Genomic DNA, 25,587 nt, shown 5'->3' with positions numbered 1-25,587 from the left:
ATTATGATGTGTGTTTGTGACAGCAGCACATTAATCGAGGTGTTTGGAAGAGGATACAGATAACTGTTTTGTTAAAAGACAAAGGGCTGAGATGTGAACAGACGGCGGCGACGACCCATCAGACTCTCCACATCAGCTCAGGCAACAAATCGACAAACACTCATTGATGTGCATGAGAGCGAGTATTTATAAAACGATCAGCACATTATCATGACTGAGACATGTGAGCGGGCACGGCATCTTCATCCTTAACTCGTTTAGGACATATTGAGGTCATTTTCCCCGGGTTTACACAACATTGCGTGAGAAGGGAAGGGTATCCGGTGGATCCAATTGCCCTCTGTGAGGGCGGCAGCGCCTCCATGAATGTGGCCTTTGAGTGGCGAGAGGCCAGCAGACATGCAGACAGCCTGTACTTACTGTATCTGGGAAATAGGCCTGATGCTACATCAAACAGTCACAATGATGTTATTATGGTCCCCACCTCCTTCTCTTCCTCTCTCTCCCTCTCTCTCTCTCCCTCCGTCTCTGTCTCTCTCCCTCTCCTTTCTGAGAACTTGTTGCTCATGAGTCACAAGGAAGGAGTCTCCAGTGATCTGATGTTAAGCCTCCTATTACTCATGGAAGGAATCACTGAGTCTATTTCAGTGTATGTTTTCTTTTATCACCTCCTCAAAAAGCGATCATTATCTAGATTTACTTTATAGAAAGTGGCAGAAAGCTTTCACAACAGTTACTTAATTTAGAGAAAGGATGATAAGAACATGTGTCGTCACTTTGTGCTCACAGCAACTCTTGAAATAGCCACGATATTCTAATAAACATTTATTTTCTTAATGCAGGAGTGTCACTTTGTTTTCTAACCGTCAGCGCTTATTTCATCCTGCAGCAAGTGGCCGAGGAGTCCATGGCAAGTTTAAAAAAACGTGTTTGACGTCTCTACTTTTCATCAAAACTACGACAAGATGAACATACAGGAACGTTACAAAATGTTACAGGATGCACCGAAAGGTAATGCAAAGTGACTTGATGTTGGGTAACGTAACACACCATGACGTAACACAACAAAGTGTAACACAAATAACATATTGGAACATAATAAAACAACATAACGTAACGTAGCATAACGTAACGCAAGCTAAGGTAACGCAAGCTAAGGTAACGCAAGCTAAGGTAACACAAGCTAATGTAACACAACAGAATGTAAAGTAGCATAGCGTAACGTAGAATAACGTAATGCAAGCTAATGTAACACAAGCTAACGTAACATAAATTAACGTAAGCTATTCTAAACGCAGCATAATGCTAATGTAACGCAAGCTAACATTACCCAACGTAATGTAACACAACGTAAAGTAATGCAACATAATGTAACACAGGTCAATGTAATATAACGCAAGCTAATGTAATGCAACGCAAGCTAACATTACCCAATGTAATGTAACGCACCATGATGTAACGCAGCGCTATCTAACGCAGTTAAAGTTTTCCTCCAGAATTTAAGTCCAGTGCACCCATGAGTCAAAGTCGAATATTTTGAACAGAATTATTCCTCTCAAAGTAACCAGGACATATTGAGCTGAAACATTAGCAAACTGTTTCCATTTCTGCCAGGTGTAACAGCTTTTTGGTGATTTTGGTGAGCTCATAGTTTGGGCTCTAAAACAACAAGGTTGTCTTCTAGCTAAGTACGGGGCATGGCGGTCTAGCTTGCTACTGGACATGGTTATTCTTAATTAACTCAAAATGCTCTGATTCCATTTGACAAGAGAACAATAAATCCTCATTGAAATAAATTAGCTTTAATCGTGCTGACTGAGCTGAAAAAAGGGACACTTGTCTCTGTGTTTGTGGTTCTTCTTCTCACCCCTCCTGCGGTGTGAAATTAAGTCGTGGTTGAATTTATTATCGACTTATCTATTAAAACGAGTGCTATTGGTTTAGCCGTACTGCTAAATGAAAGTTTGTCTGCTGTGGTTTTGTTTTCTGGAAAGGAAACAGAAATTATTCTTGTTGTTGGATTGAAGAGAAGCTCAGAAGTTCCCCTTATATTACTTTATATTACTTTTGAAGCAAACACCCTGGGCAAACATTTCACACTGCTTCCTCCTAAACTGGGTTATCCATAACTTGAAGCAAAGATTTGCTGTTTCTCCGCAGAAAATCAAATAAGAGCTCGCAGCAAACATTTGACAGCAAGAGGTAACAAAGTTCAACATCATCCCGGGCAAAGTTTTTACAATATGATGGTACAGCACGGAGGAAAATGTGAAAACTGTTTGTATTAGACACGTATGGAAGTCCTGGTTTGTGATAGTGACGCAGGTGGCAGCTATGTGGACGACGAGTGGATGCGACTCAGGTTTGATTTTGCAGCTATATTTATTCTGCCTTTCAACGTGGGAACAAGCTGTCACATCATCATCGTCTCAGTGTCGCACTGTCTGCTGGGCCAGCGCTCACTCTGACAGAGAGAAACTGGGTTAGACTCCACACTGACAATTCATCACATTTAATTTGTCAAAATGATGCTCTCAGATTTGAAATGCATGTGACGGTATTTCATTCCCAACATATACACTGCATGTATTTCAGGGAGGTATATTTGACTTTAAGATAAGAACAATCTCCTATGCTGGGATTGATACGATTCTCGTGAATACTTTGAGGGTCATTCTGTGTTTATGAAAACCTGGGTGATGAGCGAGGTCGGATTAACCATTCGGGCAACCAGGGCAGTAAGCGCATCAGCCAAAAATCAGGTGAGATCTCGCTCTACTTCAGCAGCTTTTTACACAGTGCCGCTGCAAGCGATTCTGTGGTAGTGGGGGCCATTGGGCTGTAGGGGGGCGGCAGACTTCTGGAGGGTCACTTGAAAGATACTGCCCAGGTGCATGTTGTTGTGCTCCTAGCCAGGAGCAAAAAGGTGAGGTTACAGCAGTGGTTCCCAAACAGTTTCTGCAGGGCCCCTGCTAGCTGTGCAGAACTGTGTGCATTGTTTTTATTCAGCCTTGACGCATCCCCCATGGCATAATTCCAACCCCCACTGAGGGGTCACCCCCCTCCCCAGTTTGGGAGTCTTTGTTTCCTCTAGTACGTTTCAAACCTTGAGATTTTACTCATTAATGCATCCACTCAAAGTAGTTTTTGTCCCTGACAGGCTCCGGTTGTTGTGTCTGACATCATTACAGAAATGATCCCTGCAGAGAGAGAACTTTTTGTTTTAGAGGAAGACCTTTTTTTAACCAAAAATGTTTTTTTCATGGTTCAGATCTTGTCAGATGTTCTTGTGGCGTGAGGCGTTAAGAGTGATCCCATCTGCTCAGAAGGACATCAGGGCCATCCCAATTTCAAATCGTAAATATTAAACATGATTAATATTTTAAGATCTGATGTCCTGTTATGTGGGGGGAACCCCGAGGACAGCCGATTGGGCAGCGAGCTGTGTGAAGAAGTAAGCACAACGACCTCTGCAAATCAGTTCTGACTTCTCAATTTGTTCCTGCCCGTCGTCCAAGCATCCAAAGATTTCACGAGGCTTCCAGTTTCTAGAGTCAGGACTCTGGTTGTTGGTGAATGAATCTGTTAGTGTGGTGTGGCTGTAAAGGTCATACTGTTGCTCTTCACACACTACAGGAACTAAACTGTTTAATCTAGCTTTCAGATTTAAATCTTTTATTGTGGAGCAGGTTTTTATTCACTTTCCTCACAGAACACAGGGCTGCTTCCTATTGGCTCTTTTGTTTGTGTGAAGAAGGAATTCTTTAAAGGAACACTATTACAAATATTGTGACTCCAAATCTATTTTTCAACTATAAATAAATAAACAATTAGCAGTCTTATTTGTGTATTTGTCAATCTGAACTGAAGCTTTATATTCCATATTGCACTGTCTCCATTCATACTAAGCCTCCACTGTGTTTTCTCATTGTTTTCCCACACTTTGAAAAGTCACACACGTGTTAATGTGGAGATGCCGCTGCCACCGCCGGCAGGGTGAGCGTTAAGATTCTTTAAAAGGTCAAAAAATGTTGCGTTAGAGATTATATATGATTTAAAAATGATGGGAGTGGTGTCTGAAAAATAAACAAGGGTGGAAGCTGCTTCAGCTTTTTATTTGACGGATGAAACTGAATGAAAACAAGAATTAGACTGTCAATGCTCTGACTGGATAATGTGGGTACTGTGTGTGTGTGTGTGTGTGTGTCTGTGTGTGTTGCATATTTAAAACATTTGCAATTTGATGATGAAAACAAACCCTGGCACATTAGCATGGAGAATTTCCGAGCTCCGCACGCAAACTTAGAGCAGGGGAGGGCCACAGTGTGTGTTTGCATGAGTGAGTGTGTGTGTGCTTGTGTGAGTGTGAGTGTGAGTGTGAGTGTGAGTGTGAGTGTGTGTGTGTGTGTGTTGCTGTTGGTGAAGCCTGCAGCTGTTTAAATTCAGTCTAACAGTGCTCTCCCTGCAACATGCCAATTTAAACACGATCCTCTGGGACAGAAACACAGTCTGACACTTCTCCTCAGCACCTCTTTCTGTCGTTTTCTCCTCTTCTTTACTTCTCTCTGTTTCTGCTTCCCTTTGTCGAAAACATCCGCCTCTTTGCCTCTGAATTCAACAAACAGCAGACTATCCCTCGCCCCGTCAGCACAGAGCTCACTTATAGGACTGCGTTAGCCGTGATGAGCTCCTGCACCTGATATGATGATCTGACTTGATCCATGTGCTCTCTGTCATGTAGCGTCTTTAAGAGGTCGTGCCATTGTGACCCATGAATAAGTCATTAGATCAGCGCTGAGCTCGCCCCTGAAAGGTCCGCAGGCTCCGTGCTCCTTTTCTAATAAGGTCACAAACACAAAGAGCTCGGCGACAGACAACAGATCCCTGCAGATCATTAGACATATTGGACTTTTTCGTTGGCAAGCGAGAGGTTAAATGTATCAAGAAAAGCTGCGTTTTTTAAGTTTGAGTTGAGGTGAAAATACAACGGCTGAAGGTTGATGACGTGTCTAAGCACTGGATCAGTTTAGTGTGGGTATCACCGAGCTAAGTGTGTCAGATAAAGAATATTAGGGCCTGCTTTAAACTGAGCAATGCATCGCTGTAAAACTCTTTGTCACAAAAAATAAATATCAATATATTGTCACCTTGACTTGTGTCATTTGAACTTTAAATCGATGGAGCCAAATATTGACATTTTAATTAAAATAAAAACGCTGTTTGTTTGGCTTGGCAGCGTGCTCGGCTGCCCTCGGTGTTCCCCACACACACACACACACACACACACACACACACACACACACACACACACACACACACACACACACACACACACACACACACACACACACACACACACACACACACACACACACACACACACACACACACACACACACACACACACACACACACACACACACACACACACACACACACATCTCAAATAAATCCCAGTAAGCATTAGGCCTCTTCATGGCTCTGTTTACTGCTGAACACTTAAGATATACCTTCCTTTCTCCTGGCTAACAAATAAAGCCTGGGGGGCTGAAGGGCTGAAACAAGCACAAGTCACGCAACCACCGCCTCCCTCCCTCTCTCTCTCTCTCTCTCTCTCTCTCTCTCTCTCTGACTCACCCTTCTCTCCACACACACACTCTCTCCATCCTGACTCACTGGGTACCTGGCTGCCTGGGTGAGACATTTAGCCCTGCAGAGCTGCTCCTCTTTAACAATGTGCCTGGACGCTGTCGAGTCAGAGGGCATCCTGCTGCTGAGTGATTGATTGACTTCCTTGTGTCTCTCTCTGTGCTGCCCGACTCAATAAAGAAGGGACTGTCTTAATCTCCTCTATATCCTGCTGCGTGCCCTCTGCTTGTGTCTCTCCCCATCCAAAAAATATTTAGTGAGGCTCACTCATTCGATCATAATTCAGCGGAGAGCGGGAGTTCAATCAGAGTTCAGCCTGAGCAGCGGGTGCAGCAGAGTCGGCTGCTTTCAAAAAAACGCTTGCCTCACATTCTCTAGTCCTCATTAATTAGCCCTTCTTTGCCACTGAAATAAAGCAATATATTTAGCTAATAACGGTTTAATTTGGTTGATTTACAGGACGGTAAGTCAAAGATTGAAAAATGGATCGGCCCTCTGAGCTTCTCCAAATAATCCTAACTGTATATGACATGATCCAAGGAACTATTTTTACTGAGGCGAGTAACGCGCTCCTGTTTCCCCATATCAAGCACTGATGAAAGGGGACCTCATCTGGCGGGCGGTAGTTAGCGTATCGAGCTGGATCGGGTCAGATGCCACCTTTGCTTAGTGATCTTTCCAACCACATGGAAACGTATCGATTTACATCAGGAAACTGCAGCAGAGACCGGGCTGCCGCCACTGCCGCACATTGAAGCATGCTGCAATTAAGATAAACGGTGGTGACAGACAAAACAAACGCTCTGATGTACAGTAAGAACAGGCAGACCTGTAGTACATGAGGAACCCTTCAGAGAACAAGCATGACCCTGATTCTTATCAGAAATATAATTTACAAAAGGCCCATATTTCGGTTTCTTCACTTTCACCTGAATGCTGCTCTTTAAACACACTGAATGCTTGCAGAAAAAAGACAGGATTTATAAAGTATTTAGCACTTCTTATAAACTTCTATGTGGTATATGTACAGTATATATATATATATATATATATAAATAAATAAACTTGCCTTGCCTTCCTTCTTTGTGGCTTTGCTGACAGTTTTCCAGTCCAGTGTCATGATGCATTCAGGTGCCAAAAACTCAATACCTGTTTTGGTACCACGGCAACAGAAACAGAAGTTCTAGGCCCACGATGTTGGGTCATTTCTTGTTTTGAATGATGGGAAAGTGGCAGGCAAACGCCTGCACACTGTTTGAATCACAAAAACATTGGCATGGCAACATTTAGGTACCAAAGCCAATGCACCCGCCTAATGAAAGTTTCACTACTTTACGAAGACGTATCACAAGTTCTGACAACCTTAATTCCTATGAGGTTGTAGATTGAGGTTCCCCTTTTTGAATCCAGAAACTGTTGTTACATTTGTGATTAAAAATCCACAAGACCCCACTGACAAAAACAGTTATTTAAATGTGCAATATGTAGAATTTTACACAAAAAAAATCTAAATTGATAAAAAATGTATGAAACCTGTTATATATATATATATATATATATATATATATATATATATATATATATATATATATATATATATATATATATTTCTTATTGAATACTTTCATTAACTCAAACATTTCCAACAGTTATCAAAGCCAGAGAAATCTGTTATTTTATATCTGTAACGGGACGTGTGTTTTTCATGGCCACAGCCATGTTGAGCCGCTATGACAGACACGACATGTTTATCGTTGCCATGGAAACACCGGATGTTACATCAAATAGCGCTGCATAAGGAAGCGTGAGCTGCTACTGAAAGCTACCGTCCTGTTGCTGTATGAGCTGCTGTGATAAAAAAATAATTTAAATTATACTCTGATACATTAACTCGTCTGTAAACATATTCTCTTCCTCAGGTCGGTTTCAGATGGTTGTCATGACTACGGTCAACTCGGTCATCTTAACTACGGTCATCATTTTAATGGGTGGGGACGGGGAGTAGCAGAGAGACTCCCAGGATTCCCCGCCCCCTGGTGGTGGAAGTTGGTGAATACATCATCAAATCAATGCAAAAATGTATTTTTTAACCAACTGTAACACATTAAAATAAACCACATGACACTGCGGTACACCGCTGTGCTGCAGGATAAAAAAAAGCTGTTTTTGTCGATAGAGTCTGGTGGCTTTGAAGAGGACGATGTTCACAGCTGTTTCAGATTTACACAAGCATCTTTCTATTTACAAAAAAAGGGTCCATCTCTGTAGGAAGCATTTCATTATTTTGTCTGACACTTTGAAAGATAATCTGAGTCCACAAGCTTCTTTAGCGGACCTACTGTGAGGTTACATGGCAGCTAATACATTTCACAGCTGTTGGCTCAAGCAATCTACTGGAGCAATTCCAAACATTTTTGTTGTGATTTAGACCCTAAAATATGTAAAAAAAAAATTGGATTTTTTTTTTCCACATTTAAAAATATTTGAGTTCCCTCTTATACTTCCTGCTGGTTACTGGTCTGTGCTGTTGATCCACATCGAGCCAGAGCAGCGGTGTCACTGAGTTCACCCATCAGCCACAGTGAATAGCCTCTCCATCCGCTCGGTTTAGTCATCAACAGATCGCATTACTGACACCAGTGAGCTTTTTATGCGGGTGGCCATGTTAAATTGGTTGTGCTGTAGCTAATAGGTCTTGGGTGTTCACTGGGAGGAAACTGGTGGCCATTTGAGTCAGGATGACAGCCAGTGTCCAGTTCAGGAAAGTGAATCGTTTATCAATCAGTTCTTTGTGTTCAGTCTTTAAAAGCATGCAAGCCAGACAACAGAGGGACACAGACGGGCTTGGCAAAAGGCGGTCTGAATCGCGGATGCTGCTATTGATTAGGTTAGCTCTGGGATGCTAAATTCCAATCAAGGCCCATTACGAGCCTTTGTTCGTTTGCATTCCTGCTCTGTTCCTAAATGGATTCTCAAATTCAGTAATCCCACAATAAACAGACCCCGAAAACTTTTCCTAAACTCAGGGAGCCGTTTCTCTGCTTGAACGTCACAACAAATAAAAAAGCGACTGTTCTGAGGCTTAATGAGTTATCAAATGTGCTTTCAACATGTGGCTTTGGGCGGTGCTCGATCTGTAAGCCATATTGCATGTTTGCATGGAGATCAACAAAGTCTATTTGTTTGTTGTGAGGGAGCAATGAGAAAAAATTTGAAATAAGTTAATCCAAGCCAAAAGGGCTGAAGTTGGATTTAAGTTTTTTGGAGTGATGTGAAAAAGCTCAGCCACTGCAAACCAGAAGCAGAACAAATGTAAGTAATAAGAAATATGACTGTAATACTTCATTACCCTTCATTACCTGCAGAATAACTACAGCTTATGTACACCATGAAGTCAGAAGAGGGCTTGGCAATGTTGCAAAAACACAGAGCTTTCTCTTAATGATTGATCTAAATATGAATCAAAACATATTTGAGAAAAATGTTCGGTTAAAACATTTCCTGACTGCAGCCTGACAACACCACAGGGCGTCTGTGGTGTACACATTAAGTTGTGTCCCACACATTTTGATGACGGTTTTCTTCAATGTTACAGTAACAAAAACAGAAGTCCTAGGTTACCAATATTGGCTAAATTCATGTTTTTTAATGACCAAACATTGCAGGCAAACTCCTGCACACTGCCTACGCTTTGGTAAAAAAATCTTTGTTAATGTATTTGTGAAGTTTAGACAGGGCTCTCTCTCTCTCTCTCTGTCTCAAGAAGAGAATGTTGTTTTCCACATCATTCCCGACTCTCTCTCTCTCTCACAATTTCTAACTCTATCCACTGTCCATTGATGAAAATCTCATTATTTAATGAGTTAAATCCTGGTCAAATGTTACGAGTTATAAACAAAAGAGATGAACAAAGCAACAGGGATGTGCATGACACACTAACAGGAGTAAAAGTGTTTGAACGCTCAATAATATCAACTGCAGATTGCCTTTATTTCTAAACTTAAGGAGGAGATGATTTATTGTTATTGACACTGAGATCATTACAGCCCAGTATGGAGATCATTTTATCATCAAGACGAGACTCAGAGCAGCATGTGTGTTCTTTAAACAATGATATCAAACGCCATGTTAAACAGCCTCTGGGATTAGTCAGTGTGTTTGTAGCAGTGCTGCATGCTTAAAGTGCTTCCATGATATTATTTTCAAGTTAAACTCCGGGGGCTTTGCTGCGCTGGTCGCTTCCCTCCCCGTCCCTGTGTGCTCTGTGCAGGCAGAACGGCGCGCTAGGCGGTAGCTGTGGCGGTAATTACACAAGACAGCTTCCAACAATAGTGTTGGGCCAACAAAGGCTTCTGCTCCCTCTGCATGAGCCCTGGCTGTCTATTCACACTCACTCAAACTCAAACACACACTCTACCCGTCTGTTCACACACACACTTGCACACAAACACACCTCCCGTTGCCGCTCGGCCGCCACTAGCTGTTACAGTTAGCGTCTAACGGGGGGCCCCCCTCGGCACTGATTTGAGTAATTCACTTATGGCCTTTTGTGATCCCAGGGGGCTCTACAGGCCCCCCCCCCGAGCCAACACAGTCCAACTCCACTCAAGCGAGTTCAGTGTCTGTGGCACGAGAGGCCAGGCAGGGACAAAGACAGTGTCATGCCTTTGATTCAAGCAACTAATGAGTTAGCTGTGAGGATCCTAAACGCATACGGCGGCTCCGCCATTCATGCTTCTCGACACATACAAGGGATTTTAATGGTTGCCCTGTTGCACTAGTTAACAGCTATTGTGTGGCTGAGGGGGCCAACACACATGCGAAAGGGTGGGAGAGCGAGCCGACATGCAACTAATGTGTAATTTAGCATGAATCATTAGGCGGGTAATAACTGTATGTTTGGTTGCAAACATACAGGCAGCTAGTGCCTGTGTGGTTACTCTCAACAACATGCAGAGAACTTCAACAAAATCAGACCTGATAGACACTTAAATACCTTTACTAGTGTCACTATCTTTGATTTTGAAGAGCATAGAGAAACACATGGTCGACATTACCCAGTACCCACAGGTAGAAAACTATTGGGTCCCAATCAAACAAAACCTGTAAATGCTTATTAATGCTTTCTGTGAGTTAGAGCCCAACAGTTGACTTTCATACTATATCTCCAAAAACAACTCCAACACTGGCTTAAAACTCGGTGACTGGTTAGTGACCCAGTTTTTTTCCAATCATAAGAATCAGAATCGGGTTTTATTGCCAAGTACATTTACACATACAAGGAATTTGTTTTGGTGTATTGGTGCAAAACGGTTAACAAAGGAAATAAAGCAAAAATAGCAAGAAAAACCGTCAATCCAGGGTAAAGATAACCCAGTAAAACCAAATAACTGGTTATTTGTGGTATGCAAATCGTCGAATTTGAAGCTCTTTCATGTGTAGCTTAAAACAAAAAAACCAACATCACTGTCTCACCCCATGGAGAACAAATGAGCAGGGTTTCAACAGGCCAAAATACCGGACAGGAATGATGAGACCCTGAGCAGTGGCATTAGCTTATAGTCATAACAAAGCATCAACATTTACAGGGGAAACGGATTAAGCAGCCATACATCTACCTTTGTATACAGAGCTTGCTGCACGGATTTACAGACATCGCATGTGTAGGAAAGAGGAAGGAGAGAAAAGCCTGAGCACTGGCATTTAGCCTGATCACGCACTCTTCATGGAGCACATGGAGATGAGAGGTGATTCTTTTTTTTTTTCTACAGGGGTCAGCAAAACAAACAGAAGGGCAGAACCCCACAGGGAGGAAGACGAGAAGAGGAGTAGGAGGAGGTACGGAAATGTATGAAATGGGGTGACGGAGTGGTTCTATACCTCTCGTGTGAAGATGATAATCTCGCATAAGAGCAAATTTGATGTGCTTCAGTGGCATCACGCAGAGAGCGCTGCGTTGGGAGTCGTTGTCTCCCTTTACGCTCTTAATCAATAAGAAGAGTAAGAAGACGCTATAATCTCAAGAAGTGTCAAAATAAATCAAGAGAATATGACCTGCATGGATAAAAAGTGATCTATAGCATCACCTTGTATCGTTCATAATGTAAGAGGGTGAACTGGAGATGGCGTGCCACCAACTGCACAGTAGCGCTGGCCAGTCTGCTTGTATCTGTCTGCAGGCTTGTTGTGACATCTGACATTTAACTGATATGATGGGCTGATGAGTGGCAGAAGTCCCAGCATCCTTTGGGGCACTGGTGCGTTGCGTGCCACAGGACTAAAATATGCAATCGTCCGGCATCAAAAACCAGCATTGATTTACTCCTCTTCAAGTTGAGACTAATTACCCCAGAAGTTTAACTGATTCTTCTCCGCTGGTCGCTCTAACGCCGCGATTGAGTCAAACAACGGGGGCAAGGGGGAAGGTCAAAGGCTTCGACCTTCACTGAGTTTGAGTGTTCACTTCAAAAAAGGTACAGACAGACGTAACAAACGGGTTAATGAGGCGTGCAGCCGATCACTCAGTGTGATGTCACAACGTGGGATCTTATGATGATACTGGTGCCACAGGTCAACCTCGACGAGTTCCCTGAAAGAACTCAAAGAGGAGCTTGTCTCTTTTCACTGTTGTTCTCCAGCTTTTTGGTCTGTGACTACAACTAGTCTTTAAAGCTGTTGTACAGAAGTTCTTCATGTTCATATGTTTGGTCATTGATACCCTCGTTAAAGCTTTTAAAAAATAATACCCCAGAGGAGTCTTCAGGACAGACGTTTAACATTTCATTAAAACCTTGAAGTCATCCAATGTGCCCAAACACTTGGATGTCCATTTAGATTGTATTATTAAAGTATGGTCCAACAGATGCGAGCTTTGTCATAACACATACGAAGAAGGGAAACCTACTTTGAATAATTGATTTATGACGAGACCTGACATCTGTTAAGAAAACTCATTAGAACTAAATAACAACGATTTTATTGCTCTGCCCTTTTTCCAAATATGCAAACATATATCAAACATAAATATTGAAACAGGTTCGTTAGTGGATGATGACTTTAAAGGAGCCGACAAAGGTGTTTCCCAACCCTCCGCCCATGATGCAGAGCCGGGCTCAGAGCCAAAGTTACACTCTGTCAACGCAGGAAAAATGTTTGAGGATCGTTTTTTTCATTTTGGGAAACGTGCAGTTTTCATTTTAATGCAGAGAGATGGATGAGAAGATTGATGCAACTCTCTACCTCTGGTATGAACACAAATAAAGCCAGCAAACTGTTAGCTTAGCTTAGCTTAACCTGAGCCATTTTCACACATGCACTCTGGAAGATTTTAGGATGGCCTGAATCTGAAATCTGACCTGAGATGCTCTCTCACACGTCCCTCACAGCAGGAAGTTTTCCCCTGTAAAAAAAAGACGCTGCGGGAGTTGGACAAAGCATGTTGGGAAAGTTTCAGGAGTTTTGTGTTTGTGTAAAAAGAGTCTGTAAAAGCATGAAACAGCTGGAGGTCTGTCATGTAAGTGTAATAAATCCTCCAACCAGCACCTCTAACTTTATATTTATGTCATATCAAAGTGATCACTCTGTCTTAAAAACCAATGTATGAAAGTGACATTATTTTAAGCTAAGCTAACTGGCTGCTGGATGAAGCGGGCAACTAAAATATTAACAATAAAGAGAAGAAAACAAGGGGCGATTGTTTAATCTAGCCTTCAGCGAGGAAGTGAAAATAAAGTGTGTTTGATGAAAGGTTGTCAAAATATTCTATACTTGTTCGTGTTTTCAAACAATTCTCTGATAAATCCAAAGTATCGAAAAAGAACCGAAGCTTGAAAAAATGTTGGTTGCTTCTCGATATTTGGTGCCAAGGACTTTTATTTTGGTGGCTGTGGGATCAGAAGACGTTTGGATATAATTGGATTTTCACTAGTATCATAACAAAGTTTAATATTCTGGTATCATGACAAGCCTAGTTCTTCTAAATATCGCCCTAAAGGAGCAAACCAAATATGACTCAGGGTAAAAACATGCAAAGGTCTGAACTCTAAGATCTGTCCTAAAGAAGGTGGCCAAGCTGCAAATCATATCTTTTGCAATAGTTTTTAGCAATGTTAGTAACAGTTGGTTGCAGTCAATGATTCAGACGTCCTGTTTTTGAAAACAACAGTGTGTCGACCACATGCTGACCTTTCTACTGCTGAACCTTTTCACTTCATTTACGGACTATGCGGCGTACTGATTCATGGTGCTCTGCCCTGCCGTCTTGTCTGCCTTCGGGTTGCTGAGTTTGGGGAAGGAAAAAGAGCGAGGTCACTGAGAGTCTAGTAAACACAAAGTCAGACTATAATGTGACCTGATACCCATTTTCACCCCTCAGCAAAGGCTCCATTCAGAAAGAGCTATCACGCTGCAGCACTTTCCTCTCTGGGAAATCGAGCGCTCTGAACTTTGTATTGACTCGATTAGATACAGACTCGACATGAAAAGGATTAACCCAAATAGTCGGAGAGAGGGTGCTTACATCTGTGAAGTCTGTTAAGATTCAAACATGAGAGAGTAATGATGCAGACTGCTTGTTTTCTCCTGTTGCTTCCTTCCTCTATTGCACGATGGAGGGTTAGTTTCAAAACCGTGTGCTGTCTACCGGCTGACGTCACGAGTGGCGTATGCCTGGCGCGAGTCTGCGGCTCTGTGGCCTTTCTCTTCCTCTTTTATTACAGCTCAGACAGCAGTTAGAGGCAGACAACAACACACATACAACGAGAGAGGCTGGCACGCGTCCGGAGATCAGCACCGCAGACGCATCGGGCTCATTTAAACGCTGTGGTACGGATGGTGTGTAGCAGTAACTTGGCAGAGACAGGTAGACTTACACCAGAGTCTCTCATCACATCAGTGTGTGTGTTCTTGCTCGCTGTCATCGTCCTGACAGATATGAGGGAGGGTGGGGCTTTACTGAGAGCTCGCACGCACGCACGCACGCACGCACGCACACACGCACACACGCACACACGCACACACACACACACACTTATAAATACACCTCTCCGAGTGATGTGGGTTCATTTCCACCACGAGTATATGTAGACGTGAGCTTTGTTTAGTTTTAAGGCATGTTATGATGATTCTTAGGGGAGATTATTGACTGACAACAAAGAGAACAAGTTGTGTTGATTTTCAGGTTGTTGTGATGCAGAAGGAACATTTAAGACGAGTCCCAACCGATTTTTAGATCTCTTTAATTCATTAAAGAAATAAGGAAAAACATACAATTTAAAGCGGACATATTATGAAAAATCCTCTTCTACAGTGTTGCTGAACATATATTTGGGTAACCTGAGTGTCTACAGACCCACAAAATGTGAAATAAACCCATCCAGTCCTTTGTTTGTGGTCTGCATAAGTGTTACAACACAGAGAAAAATGCTCTGTTTCAAATGTGCTCTCCTTGTGATGTCACAGTGGGATTCTGGTAAAAGTAATCCCCTCCCCGCCCCTGGTATCTCCACCCATGGACTCCACACCCAGACTAGAACAAAACTTTTGCACAGGTCCTCCATTTTTATTCTCTCTACAGAGGAGTGATGTCTACCAGGAAAACTCAGAGACACACACACCAAAACGCAGCGTTCTGAGAGAGCTGGTTTATACAGAGTCACAAACCTCCTCTGGTGCTTCATGGTGGTGATTCATGTTATATTGACCACACGGGACTGTTTGAAAAGGTGGAGAAGGGGGATAATATGTCCTCTATAAATTTCTGTTGCTGTTTTCATAAACTTGTTGCAACAGTTCTGAATATTCTCAAATACATTGTAATCTTGGTCGCTCCTCTACAGTTTGATTATTAACACAGTACGTGTCGGGACGAGAATCTTAGGATGCAGCAAGTTGCAATCTCTTTGCTGCCACTGAAACTTGATGTTTATTAGAACAGACAGCTATGAGCAGCCTTTAGGGGACCCAGGTACTTAATAGTATCCATCAGAGCATAGCCTGTGGAAATTAAAATGTACTAATTGATGTAAAAATGCAATGAAATGAGGGTGATTTGGTTTAAAGGTCCACAAAACAACAGATTCCTTTCAGTCAATGCTCAGGGTTTAGTCTGGAGCTGGAAGGATAAACTCCTCTCATGTGATCCAGGAATGACGATGAGGGCAAACTGAAGTGGATACGGGCAATAAGAAATAAATGTGGCATCGGGCCCACGCCGCGTTTTTTCCAGGGAGCTGATGGGAAACCTGATCGCAGTGCGGCGAGGGTCAAGACCGGAGACGGTGACAGACGCCGTCAAAATAAGCCTCCATCGCACCTCTTCAAAAAATACAGTACAGACGGTGCGAAATAGCAGCAAGGGCGAGTACAAAAATACTACATGCAGTCTGCAGACAAACCAAACAATCATACAGCTCACACATTCAAATGTACCTGTCAGGTTGTGTTAATATAAAGGAAGAAAGGACATCACATCACGTGTTTAGCTCGGGGGGAAAAACTCAACATTAAGATGGATGGTCGGCGTCCCGGTCCATAAAAACATTTACAGCAAGGCTACACCGAAGGTTACTCTCCCTTAGCTACTTAAAGCAACAACCTGTAACTTTTCCTCCTTCAAACAGACGGTTTAAAGTCAATCTAATAGAACTATAACCTCCAACAGGGAGAATGGCGAGTAAGCGTTTTTAAATGTCGGTCATTCTGTGTCAGTTTATGTGCAATGTGAAGCTACGAGTTAACTAAAGTCGCACATTCTTCCTTTAAAGGTTTTGCTTCGTGGGATATTTTTGCAGATGGGAAAAACTCATGTTTTGAGTCCTTCCTGTCATCACGAACACTGACAGATACTGCAGTAGTTCAAGCTTGTTTCATTCATTGGTCCAGGAGCTCAGGAGGATTAATGAGAGACGATATTAAAGGTGATTACGACTCAAATCCAAAAAAACATCCTCCTGTCAGCACATCAGCAGCAAAAATACAAATTAATTAACGAGAAGAGATCCCCTTGAAGCCTCGCCTCTCATTACCTGACCCCCTCTGAACGTAAACGCTCATAACCTGATTACAAAACTAAAATGATTCTAGTTTTAAATAATGAGCAGTGAAAAACAATCGGACTCCAAAAGAAAACACACACCGGAGGAGAAATAAAGACAATCGGGGCAGAAAGACAAAGGAGGAGGTAAAGTTAATCCTGAGGGTAAATATTTAACAAGCTCAGCAATTATGGACCAAACATGGAAGCGAGAGAGAGAGAGGGCGCGCGCGCGCACACACACACACACACACACACACACACACACACACACACACACACACACACACACACACACACACACACACACACACACACACACACACACACACACACACACACACACACACATACACACACACACACACACACACACAACCCTCTCGCTTTAGGAAATATGGATCTCCTGACCTAAAATAAAAATTAAAAACATAGGACAAAAAGCTTCACACAGGCTGCAGGCTACAAACTGATGATTTCTGTTTCGTTTTTTTTTTTTTTAAAGACTCCCCTCTGGACCTGTGGCCTGATTCTTTTGACTCGCTTGGCCTGATTTACCATGGAGCCACGGCCATGGTCATATTAAAAAAAAAAACGTGCACTTCTACCGTGCAAAGACAGCAAAGTAAACGGTCAGTGGACTTGAGCTTGTGTTCTTTTCTACTCTTCTGACTACATTCTGTTGAACATGTCCTCCAGTGGATATTTGCACCCTGCAGGCAGACTAAACTAAATTATTTAAGGACGATAAATATAAACGATTTAAAGTGCGTCCTTATGCATTAAAAACTTTATTCCTGTTCTGTTTTTGACTCTGGATACATGTGAGGTTTAACATGGAGTCAGCTCAGGGCATGCCTTATATCTCTCTGTGCCTGTAAACACATCACAACTGACTCTGTGGAATATGATGAATAAGGGAAACCAGCTCCAGTGAATCTCTGTCTCTGATGCTGCTTTTTATTTACTCACACTCACACACACACACACACACACACACACACACACACACACACACACACACACACACACACACACACACACACACACACACACACACACACACACACACACACACACACACAGAGGCAGATATACACAGCCTGGGGGGATATTTGCATACAGTTCATAGGTACACACTGTTCACAGCGCTCCACCCTTCAGCAGTCACGCAACAGAGACAACAGGTAGAATCTCTGACAACACCTGCTGCACGGTTTATTTCTCGTCCTGCGCGGTGCATGAGATTAATGTCTTATAATGGAGCCAAACAGTCAGTAAGTCTGCGTTTCATTAATGCACTAACAAAAGATGCAGCCCAACCTGCAGCCAAACCCTGTGTGTCATAACTGAAGTGGACACAAGTCATCACAAGAACTTCACACAGTAACCCCTAGTGGACTAAAAGGAGAACTGCATCAGAAGAAAAAAAATCTTTATTCTTCCTGTATACAAACGAAACTCAAGGCAACAGGTTTTGTGGTTTTTATAGCATGTTCTCAGTGAGTGAGTCACAAGTATGACTGTTGTGACAAACCACAGGACGGATGTGGAAATGTACTTCTGCTCATGTTAGATTCAGTGAGGCTCGGGTCGCACTGCATGTTTAAATATCAGCTGAAAAACTGCAGCCGTGTGGGTGACCACACAGGGAGAGAGGGAGGAGAGATTGCACATGCCAAAATCCCTCATGTTCCACTCTGATTAATCTCATTAGCAGAGCATCAAAGGGCAGTTAAGCTGGTCACTACTGCCACTGATAACAAGGCGCCCAGCAGAGGTGGAGCGAACAAATATAGGGCTTTGGCATTAAGCAAAGCGTTCGCAGAAGAACATCTTAAATAGGTGCCTAAAAACATCCTGTACCTCTGGAAGCTATTAGCGATGTCAAAGCAACATCACACCCCACTTTCAATAAAGCCTTATCAACACTTTTAGCAGTCTCACACCCGTGACTAAACCTTCTAACATGGAGGACTGTGACAGTGCTCGCTTGGCTCTGAGCCCCCTGAGCATCACTCTTCATCGACACAGCGGTTGTGGAGTTTATCTCTGCGTGATCCCTTATCCAGGAAAGGCACCTTTAATAAGTCCGATTAGCACCTGTGACTCTGCGTGATGGCTAAGCTAAACGAGCATTCAGGGTAAAACAAATTAACATGTGTGTTTGTGTGTTTGTGTGTGTGTGTGTTTCTCGCATGTTGCATGACTCAGGCCAAGAGGATGCCAGTTGTTTGGTTCCATGCCAAACCAGGGCAGCAGATGATGAAGATTAAGGGGTCTGCGAGGATCAGAGGAGGGGAAGGTGAAAGAGGAGAGCCCCATGTGTCCAGAAGGAGAAGTCTGCAAAACTTTTGAGTCAGTCAGAGACTCACAAATCCCTCGCAAACTTTTCTGAGAAAACCGCTTTGCATGAGGAGTTTCTGCCAGACACGAGGACGAGGGAGGCAGTGAGCGTTCTGCCTCCTTCTCTCACCTCATCCTCACTACACTTACACACTTTTCACTCCAGAGACAAACGGAAGCTGCTCATTCTCCTTCAGATAACATAAAGAAACTTCACCTTGTCTTTCCAGCTGTGCCACTAATCTCTGTCCCGAGAGAAGCAGCCGCCTACCACACACGCTCTAAAGTGAGCCATGAATATTTGACTGTGGAGCAACGCAAGGAGAGGAAGGGAGGCATTCAGGGGATGGTGGGAGGGTGGGAAAACAAGCGTGGGCTTCATTGTGGCTCTTAATTAAATGTGATGACAACACACGGCAGGATGATGGGGACGAACAGACGAATAACACCTCGTATCTATGGTGATGTGTTCACTGATACTTCCACAAATCATCCTCGATACATTTAGAAACCTTTCATTATTAACATGCCACCACTTGAAGAATAGAGACCACACTTTCCCCAAGAAGTAGTTAGTTAGAAGAATGCAGGCTCTTTATGAACGTCTTATTCTGCATGAATATATTCTACAACCAGGCCGCTCCTGATACCAGGAATACATAAAGACGTAGCTGTAAAGACGCAAAGTGTGATGTGAAGATGTTCTACTCAGTTTGTGACTTATGAATGAATGACTATTTTTCTAAATTAAAAAAATTAAAAAAGAAACAAAACTAGAGTAACACATGTCTTAAGGGGAAAGGGTAGAAGTAAAACTCATATATCCCCTATATTGCTTCTAACTTTTCTTTTATTCATTCTTAAATTATTCAAACAAATTCTCAGATTTATTTACAACTAAAACACAAACATGTATCCCCCTCTTTATTTATCACCTGAAATAAATAAATAACAGTCCTTATATCCACCCAGTGTGACAGAATAAAACAACCTCTCCTCCTCCATAAACCTGATACAAATGTATTTTTGGTTTAGTTTTTTTTTCACTGATTTATATTTCTGCTTCAAACTTAAAAGCTAAACAGCGAACAGGGCAGAGCAAATAAAGGTGGACAATAATCGAGGAGAAATTTTATTACTGCAGGAAACACAACGTAGTCACCGGCCTGCTCTCACTCTGTCCTGGATTACTTAGATAATGACTAACAAAGAACTACTGAGCATGCTAATAGACAACAAGAAACAATGAATATTTGTACACTATAAAAAAAGATAATCCCAGAATGAAAAAGGCTGCAACACAAGAGAATGAGAAAGCTCGAAGATGCACTCTCTGCCGTCTGCGTTTAGAGCGAATGACGTCACCAGAAACTTATGAGAGATTCTCCTGTCATTCATCGTGCTGTCTTCTTCTCACCAGTGACCACGTGTCAGTTTAAGGCTCGATTAGAGCAGTGTTCCCCCTGTTCCCCCTGACTGACAGATGATAAAAAGATAGAAGCATCAGAGACAAAGCTTTTTGCTGCTTCAGCTACTTCTTAGTCTCTGACCGTCACACATCATCTCAGCACACGACGTGGACAAATCAAGTCCCAAAGTTTGCACACAAGATTCACTACAAGATAACTTATCTGTGAAATATTAGTATCACCATCACTGACGATGTCAATAAAGAGAGATTTGTGAAGCATCCTGTCTTTAGGCCTTACATGTGGGACAGGCTTGTATAATCATGTAAGTATCTGAAGAAGACTATGTTTGGGTTCATTTAACTAAAAAAAGACAATTTAAATACATGAAGGGGGCAAAGTATGAGAGCATCTTTGGATTGAACACACATGAACACCCGCGTCCTCCTCATTGGCCTGAACAGTAAACAAGGAGTAAAAGCACAGCAGAGCTAATGTAGGAGGGTGAAGGTGTTTGTGATGAAGTAGCTGTGAGCGTGTGTGCAGGTTTACAGCAGCAGATACACACACACACACACACACACACACACACACACACACACACACACACACACACACACACACACACACACACACACACACACACACACACACACACACACACACAGCAAAGCAAAGCTCCTCCACCTGCCACTACAAACACCACCTCTCCACCTTTTTTCTACCTCAGGCTGGGAGTCTAAATTTGGAGCTAGATTTGTTTGTTTTTCTTACCTTGGAAGAAACTCTTGACGCGGAGGTAGGACACGGCAAGACGCAGCACGGACAGCTTGTCCAGCTTGGAGATGACGTCCGGGGGGAACGGCAGCAGGCTGGCCAGCCGGTCCAGCTCGGCGTTCAGCCTGTCTCTGTGCCGCTTGGACGGGTTGGTTTTCTCATTGGCAGAGGATGGCTTTCTGATAACGACACACACACACACACACACACACACACACACACACACACACACACACACACACACACACACACACACACACACACACACACACACACACACACACACACACACACACACACACACACACACACACACACACACACACACACACACACACACACACACACACACACAGGGGTTTGTGTGGACGGACTCAAGATAATCAGAAGTCAAATAAGCATTATTTCAGATGAAAGATCTCAGCGTCATCATTCACACACATCTGACCACCTCAGCAGGCAGTTAGCGACAGCTGCACGCAGACGAGGATTTATTAACTCAGTTTAAAAGTCATCAAAAGAACAAGACACAAAACTTCTTCTACAGCTTACAGAGTCAGCTCTCATACGACAATTCTCTCAATCATTTGAAACTTTAATCCATAAATCTTACATAAAATTGGGACTAAATTTTAAAGGTGGAGACATAGGGTATTAAACTTTTCTGTCCGGTCGAAGTCCAGCAGATCAGAGGCGCTCAGGGTTTTGGGACGTCAGTGCAACAACACAATAAACTAAAAACTCTCCAGCCTCTGTAAAGTTTGGTGCTCTTCTGGTTTTATAAAAAATTTAACTGACATGATGTAAAAAGTGTGATTATTTTCATAGTTGTAACATTTCACTTTAAAGTTCAAAATAGATGACGAGAGAAATCTTATCTTTCCTTCATGTTTGAGCTAACGTAGCAGAGCTTGTGTTTTATCTTTGTACTAAATGTGCACATTTCAACAAACTACATTAAAAAAATCCTCTTTCACACCTCTTCTTTTAATAACTTTCCTTTCTGGGGTGGAACGCCTGATGCATAATTAAAATAAAAAAAGGACAAAATGTTCGTCCTGGTTTGATTTTGTTTTCTGAAAAAGTTTCCAAACAGTTGCCTGTCATGTTGATGAACATTTATTACGAATTGATCATGTTTTTATAGGACTCGTGCTCACTTTGGAAACCCACACTGAGACATATGACCGAATAAAGAGTCATCTCTACAGATTAAAGTGAACGCCACGCACCACACTGATTCTTCATGTCCGACAATAACAAGTCTCTTTATTTCATTCCTTTATAATAAGAAAATGATCAAGTTTCAGCACCTGACAAACATCTCTCCACACTTTGAAACATTATGAAAAATATAAAATGATATGTGTGTATTTACAGAGATCCTCTGTGGCTCACAGACTTGTTAGAAGAGTTATTTGACATTTTGTTCAGATATTTTCTGAGCGTTCTGAACAACCATAAACGGCCCCTGATGTTCAGAGTTATTTGTGTGTTTTAATGAGTCGCTTGTCAGCTGAACTTAACATGATCCGTACATGTAACGATCAGCTCATGTTCCCACAGCTGAGAGCTTCTGTCCATCGAGGACACTTTTGTTTTGTGCTTATGGACTCAAAATTTGATCTGCTAGTTTGAAGAATCAATAAAAGAATCCACGTTGCTCAGATTTCTGCAGGTCTAAACTTTACTTCTTCTGCAACTGAAGCAAAGATCTAAATTTTGCAAAACATCCATTTAAACACTCAAGATAAAAATGGAGAAGCAATCTATAAAGGAGCCTCATAATTATTAATTTAAGTCCTGAAATGTCTCGTGTCTTAAAAAACAATATCCCATATCCCCGATCAGTGCACATACAGAGTTTGATGCTGCAAAGACTTCCTCCCAGATCAGCCGCAAACATACAAACATGAAAACTTTATAAATGCCACAGAGCTAGTTAAATTAGAACCACCTCCTCCTAAAATCTTACATAACCTCCTCAACCATTTATTATTCATCACATCAGCTGACAAGACTGTCCCAAAAAACACCCTCACCCTCTGAAACTTAAAGCATAGACGCCTGAAACAGTGTAAAACACACACTCTGTAATCTCTGACTGTAAACACACACACACACATTTGCAAAGTCAACAAAAAGTAAACAACAACAACAACAACAACTGTGTGCTGGTTATAAACTCACTGCAAATAATCCTGCTTTAAGATGAGGGCGTATAAACTATTTTATAGAAGATCATGAACAATATTTATAGTTTTTCATTTTGTAAACAAAAAATTCAAAGCTACATTTGTGATAATATTAATTTAATTACAGCGACATTTATTTCTGTTAAAACTGGACTTTATTTTAAACTCCTTCATGCTGCTGTCAGTCAGAACTTTCTGTGATTGTAAATTATAATTTTAGCAATATCTTTAATGAAAGTTTGAGAGTGAGGTTTCCCCTGCATATTATTAATCAACATGCATGATAAAACATGATTGAACAGAAATAATGAGCAGCTTCTTAACTGTTTTTGGATGGGCTTCCTCCTCTTCCTGCCCGCATACATGCAGTCTCCCGGAGGGATCATGATCCTGCTCTCCGTGGAGGTAACAGGTGCGCTCCTGCGGGGGAGACACACACACGTTCACTTTAATGACACAAAACTTTATACCTAAAACATGTCCACACTGGTCGCTGCACGTCATGCCACCCCAAACAGTAAAGTGAAATAACCCTTATTAGGCTGCACTAAGAATGCAAACAAATCAACATGTGATTTAGTGAAATATTCAGATTAAACGCAAAGCCTCAAAATAAAATAAAAAGTTCAAAGGCTGCATGATGCATCTTCTCTGATCAATATTTTTAGTGTGCTACATTCCTGTAAATAATAATGCAATTAATTTAACAAACAAAACGTGAAATAATAAAAAAACACTGACCCGAAATCTCGGTGGGTACGAGTTAATTCCAGTATAGTGCTGTGTGTGGAGACACTCTTGTGTGAAGTTGCACAAAAAGAGATGAGTCTCCCCGGGTGCACCGGCTCGGTGAAACCAAATGATAAATCCAAGAGGAGAGATTAAAACAGAGAATAAAATAAAGCGCAGAGGTCCTGTACGAGCTCCGAGCTGATGTTTTCATCAGCTTTGCACTGCTCGGGGCAGATGTTGGCTGATGCTTTATACCCAATTGAGTCGCCTTCACTTCCTCGCGTTTCAGGTGGCGGATTCCTCTGAATGACATGTCGAGCTCTTCGCACGCAACTCTGTGCCTCACAAACAGCGGAGAGCGCACACACACACACACACACACACACACACACACACACACACACACACACACACACACACACACACACACACACACACACACACACACACACGGCTTAGTCGATGTTGCTTTCAAGGCCTTTCTGTTTTTTTAAATAACGGTCTTTCAATTTACACATGACTGCGTGTGTTCTATATGTGTAATTATTTTCCATACGATATTGACCTAAATGTAAACAATACATAACATAATAATTATTATTGTTAAATGTTTGAGTAAATTGATAAGCCCAGCTCAAGAAATGAAAGGAATTTGTCTCTGTTTTGATGCTACCACTTTATACGTTTTAATTTTAGAAGCGTCCGCTATTATGGAAAATAATAAATAAAATAATATAATTGAAAAACTTAAATAAGTAATGATTGTCTTAGCGTCCCATACCTGTTACAGCTGTTTTTAAAATCGACTTTAAATTATTTTTTCTTCGATAAATGAGTGATGAATCGTGGTATTTACGAGGCGTACGTGAAAGCAGCAGTAGCCCAGCCCGACCCGAGCCTGCAGCCGCGCATCGTGAGGGGAACTATGGAGGGGAGGGTAATATTTACAGTCTATGGAGGGGAGGGATCACACGCGAAGGGCAGCTGAGGCACAGATCTCCGCGTTCACACACCGAGGCTGCTCGCGGCCGACGGAGCTCACGGACCGGAGGGGCTCGTTACAACAACCCGTTAACCGAAAAATTACGAACTTATCTTGAGTATAACACCGCGCAGGACGGGAGTTAGCTTATTTTTTAATGAACTCAGTGGATGTAACTATGGAAACCAAGCTGGCTCGGCGGGAAATATTTAGAAGCTGCTTCACGCGCTCCGTAAAAACTGCGAAAATGTTATTACTTTCAAAGCAAAAAAATATAAATAATTCATGGGTTTAATGTAAGAAATGTATTGGGATTCATCTCTTCAGTGTCTGGAATAAATTTTAAAGCTGCTGTGAGTGTGACAGGACTAATTCACGTCATAAATATCCTCTTTTCTGAAGTATTGTGTAAAAATGAATGTCATTCTGCGAGCTTAATATTTTATTTGGTCTAGAATATGCTTC

General features: G+C 42.1%; 1 protein-coding gene across 1 annotated transcript in view; it reads right to left on the bottom strand.

Moving 5' to 3' along the window:
- Positions 1 to 25,317, bottom strand: part of LOC109992652 (uncharacterized) — a 75,355-nt gene extending 50,038 nt beyond the window's left edge. The window contains exons 1-3 of the mRNA XM_029279592.2: positions 24,150 to 25,317; positions 23,733 to 23,828; positions 21,211 to 21,392 (exon numbers count right to left, since the gene is read on the bottom strand). Coding sequence (XP_029135425.2) covers positions 21,211 to 21,392; positions 23,733 to 23,794 — 244 coding nt within the window. The 5' untranslated portion in view covers positions 23,795 to 23,828; positions 24,150 to 25,317. The remainder of the gene's footprint in view (positions 1 to 21,210; positions 21,393 to 23,732; positions 23,829 to 24,149) is intronic.
- Positions 25,318 to 25,587: the final 270 nt, after the last annotated feature.

This window comes from Labrus bergylta, chromosome 20 (genome assembly GCF_963930695.1).
Source record: "Labrus bergylta chromosome 20, fLabBer1.1, whole genome shotgun sequence".
Classification (NCBI taxonomy): Eukaryota; Metazoa; Chordata; class Actinopteri; order Labriformes; family Labridae; genus Labrus; species Labrus bergylta.
This window is presented reverse-complemented; position numbering and strand designations above follow the sequence as displayed.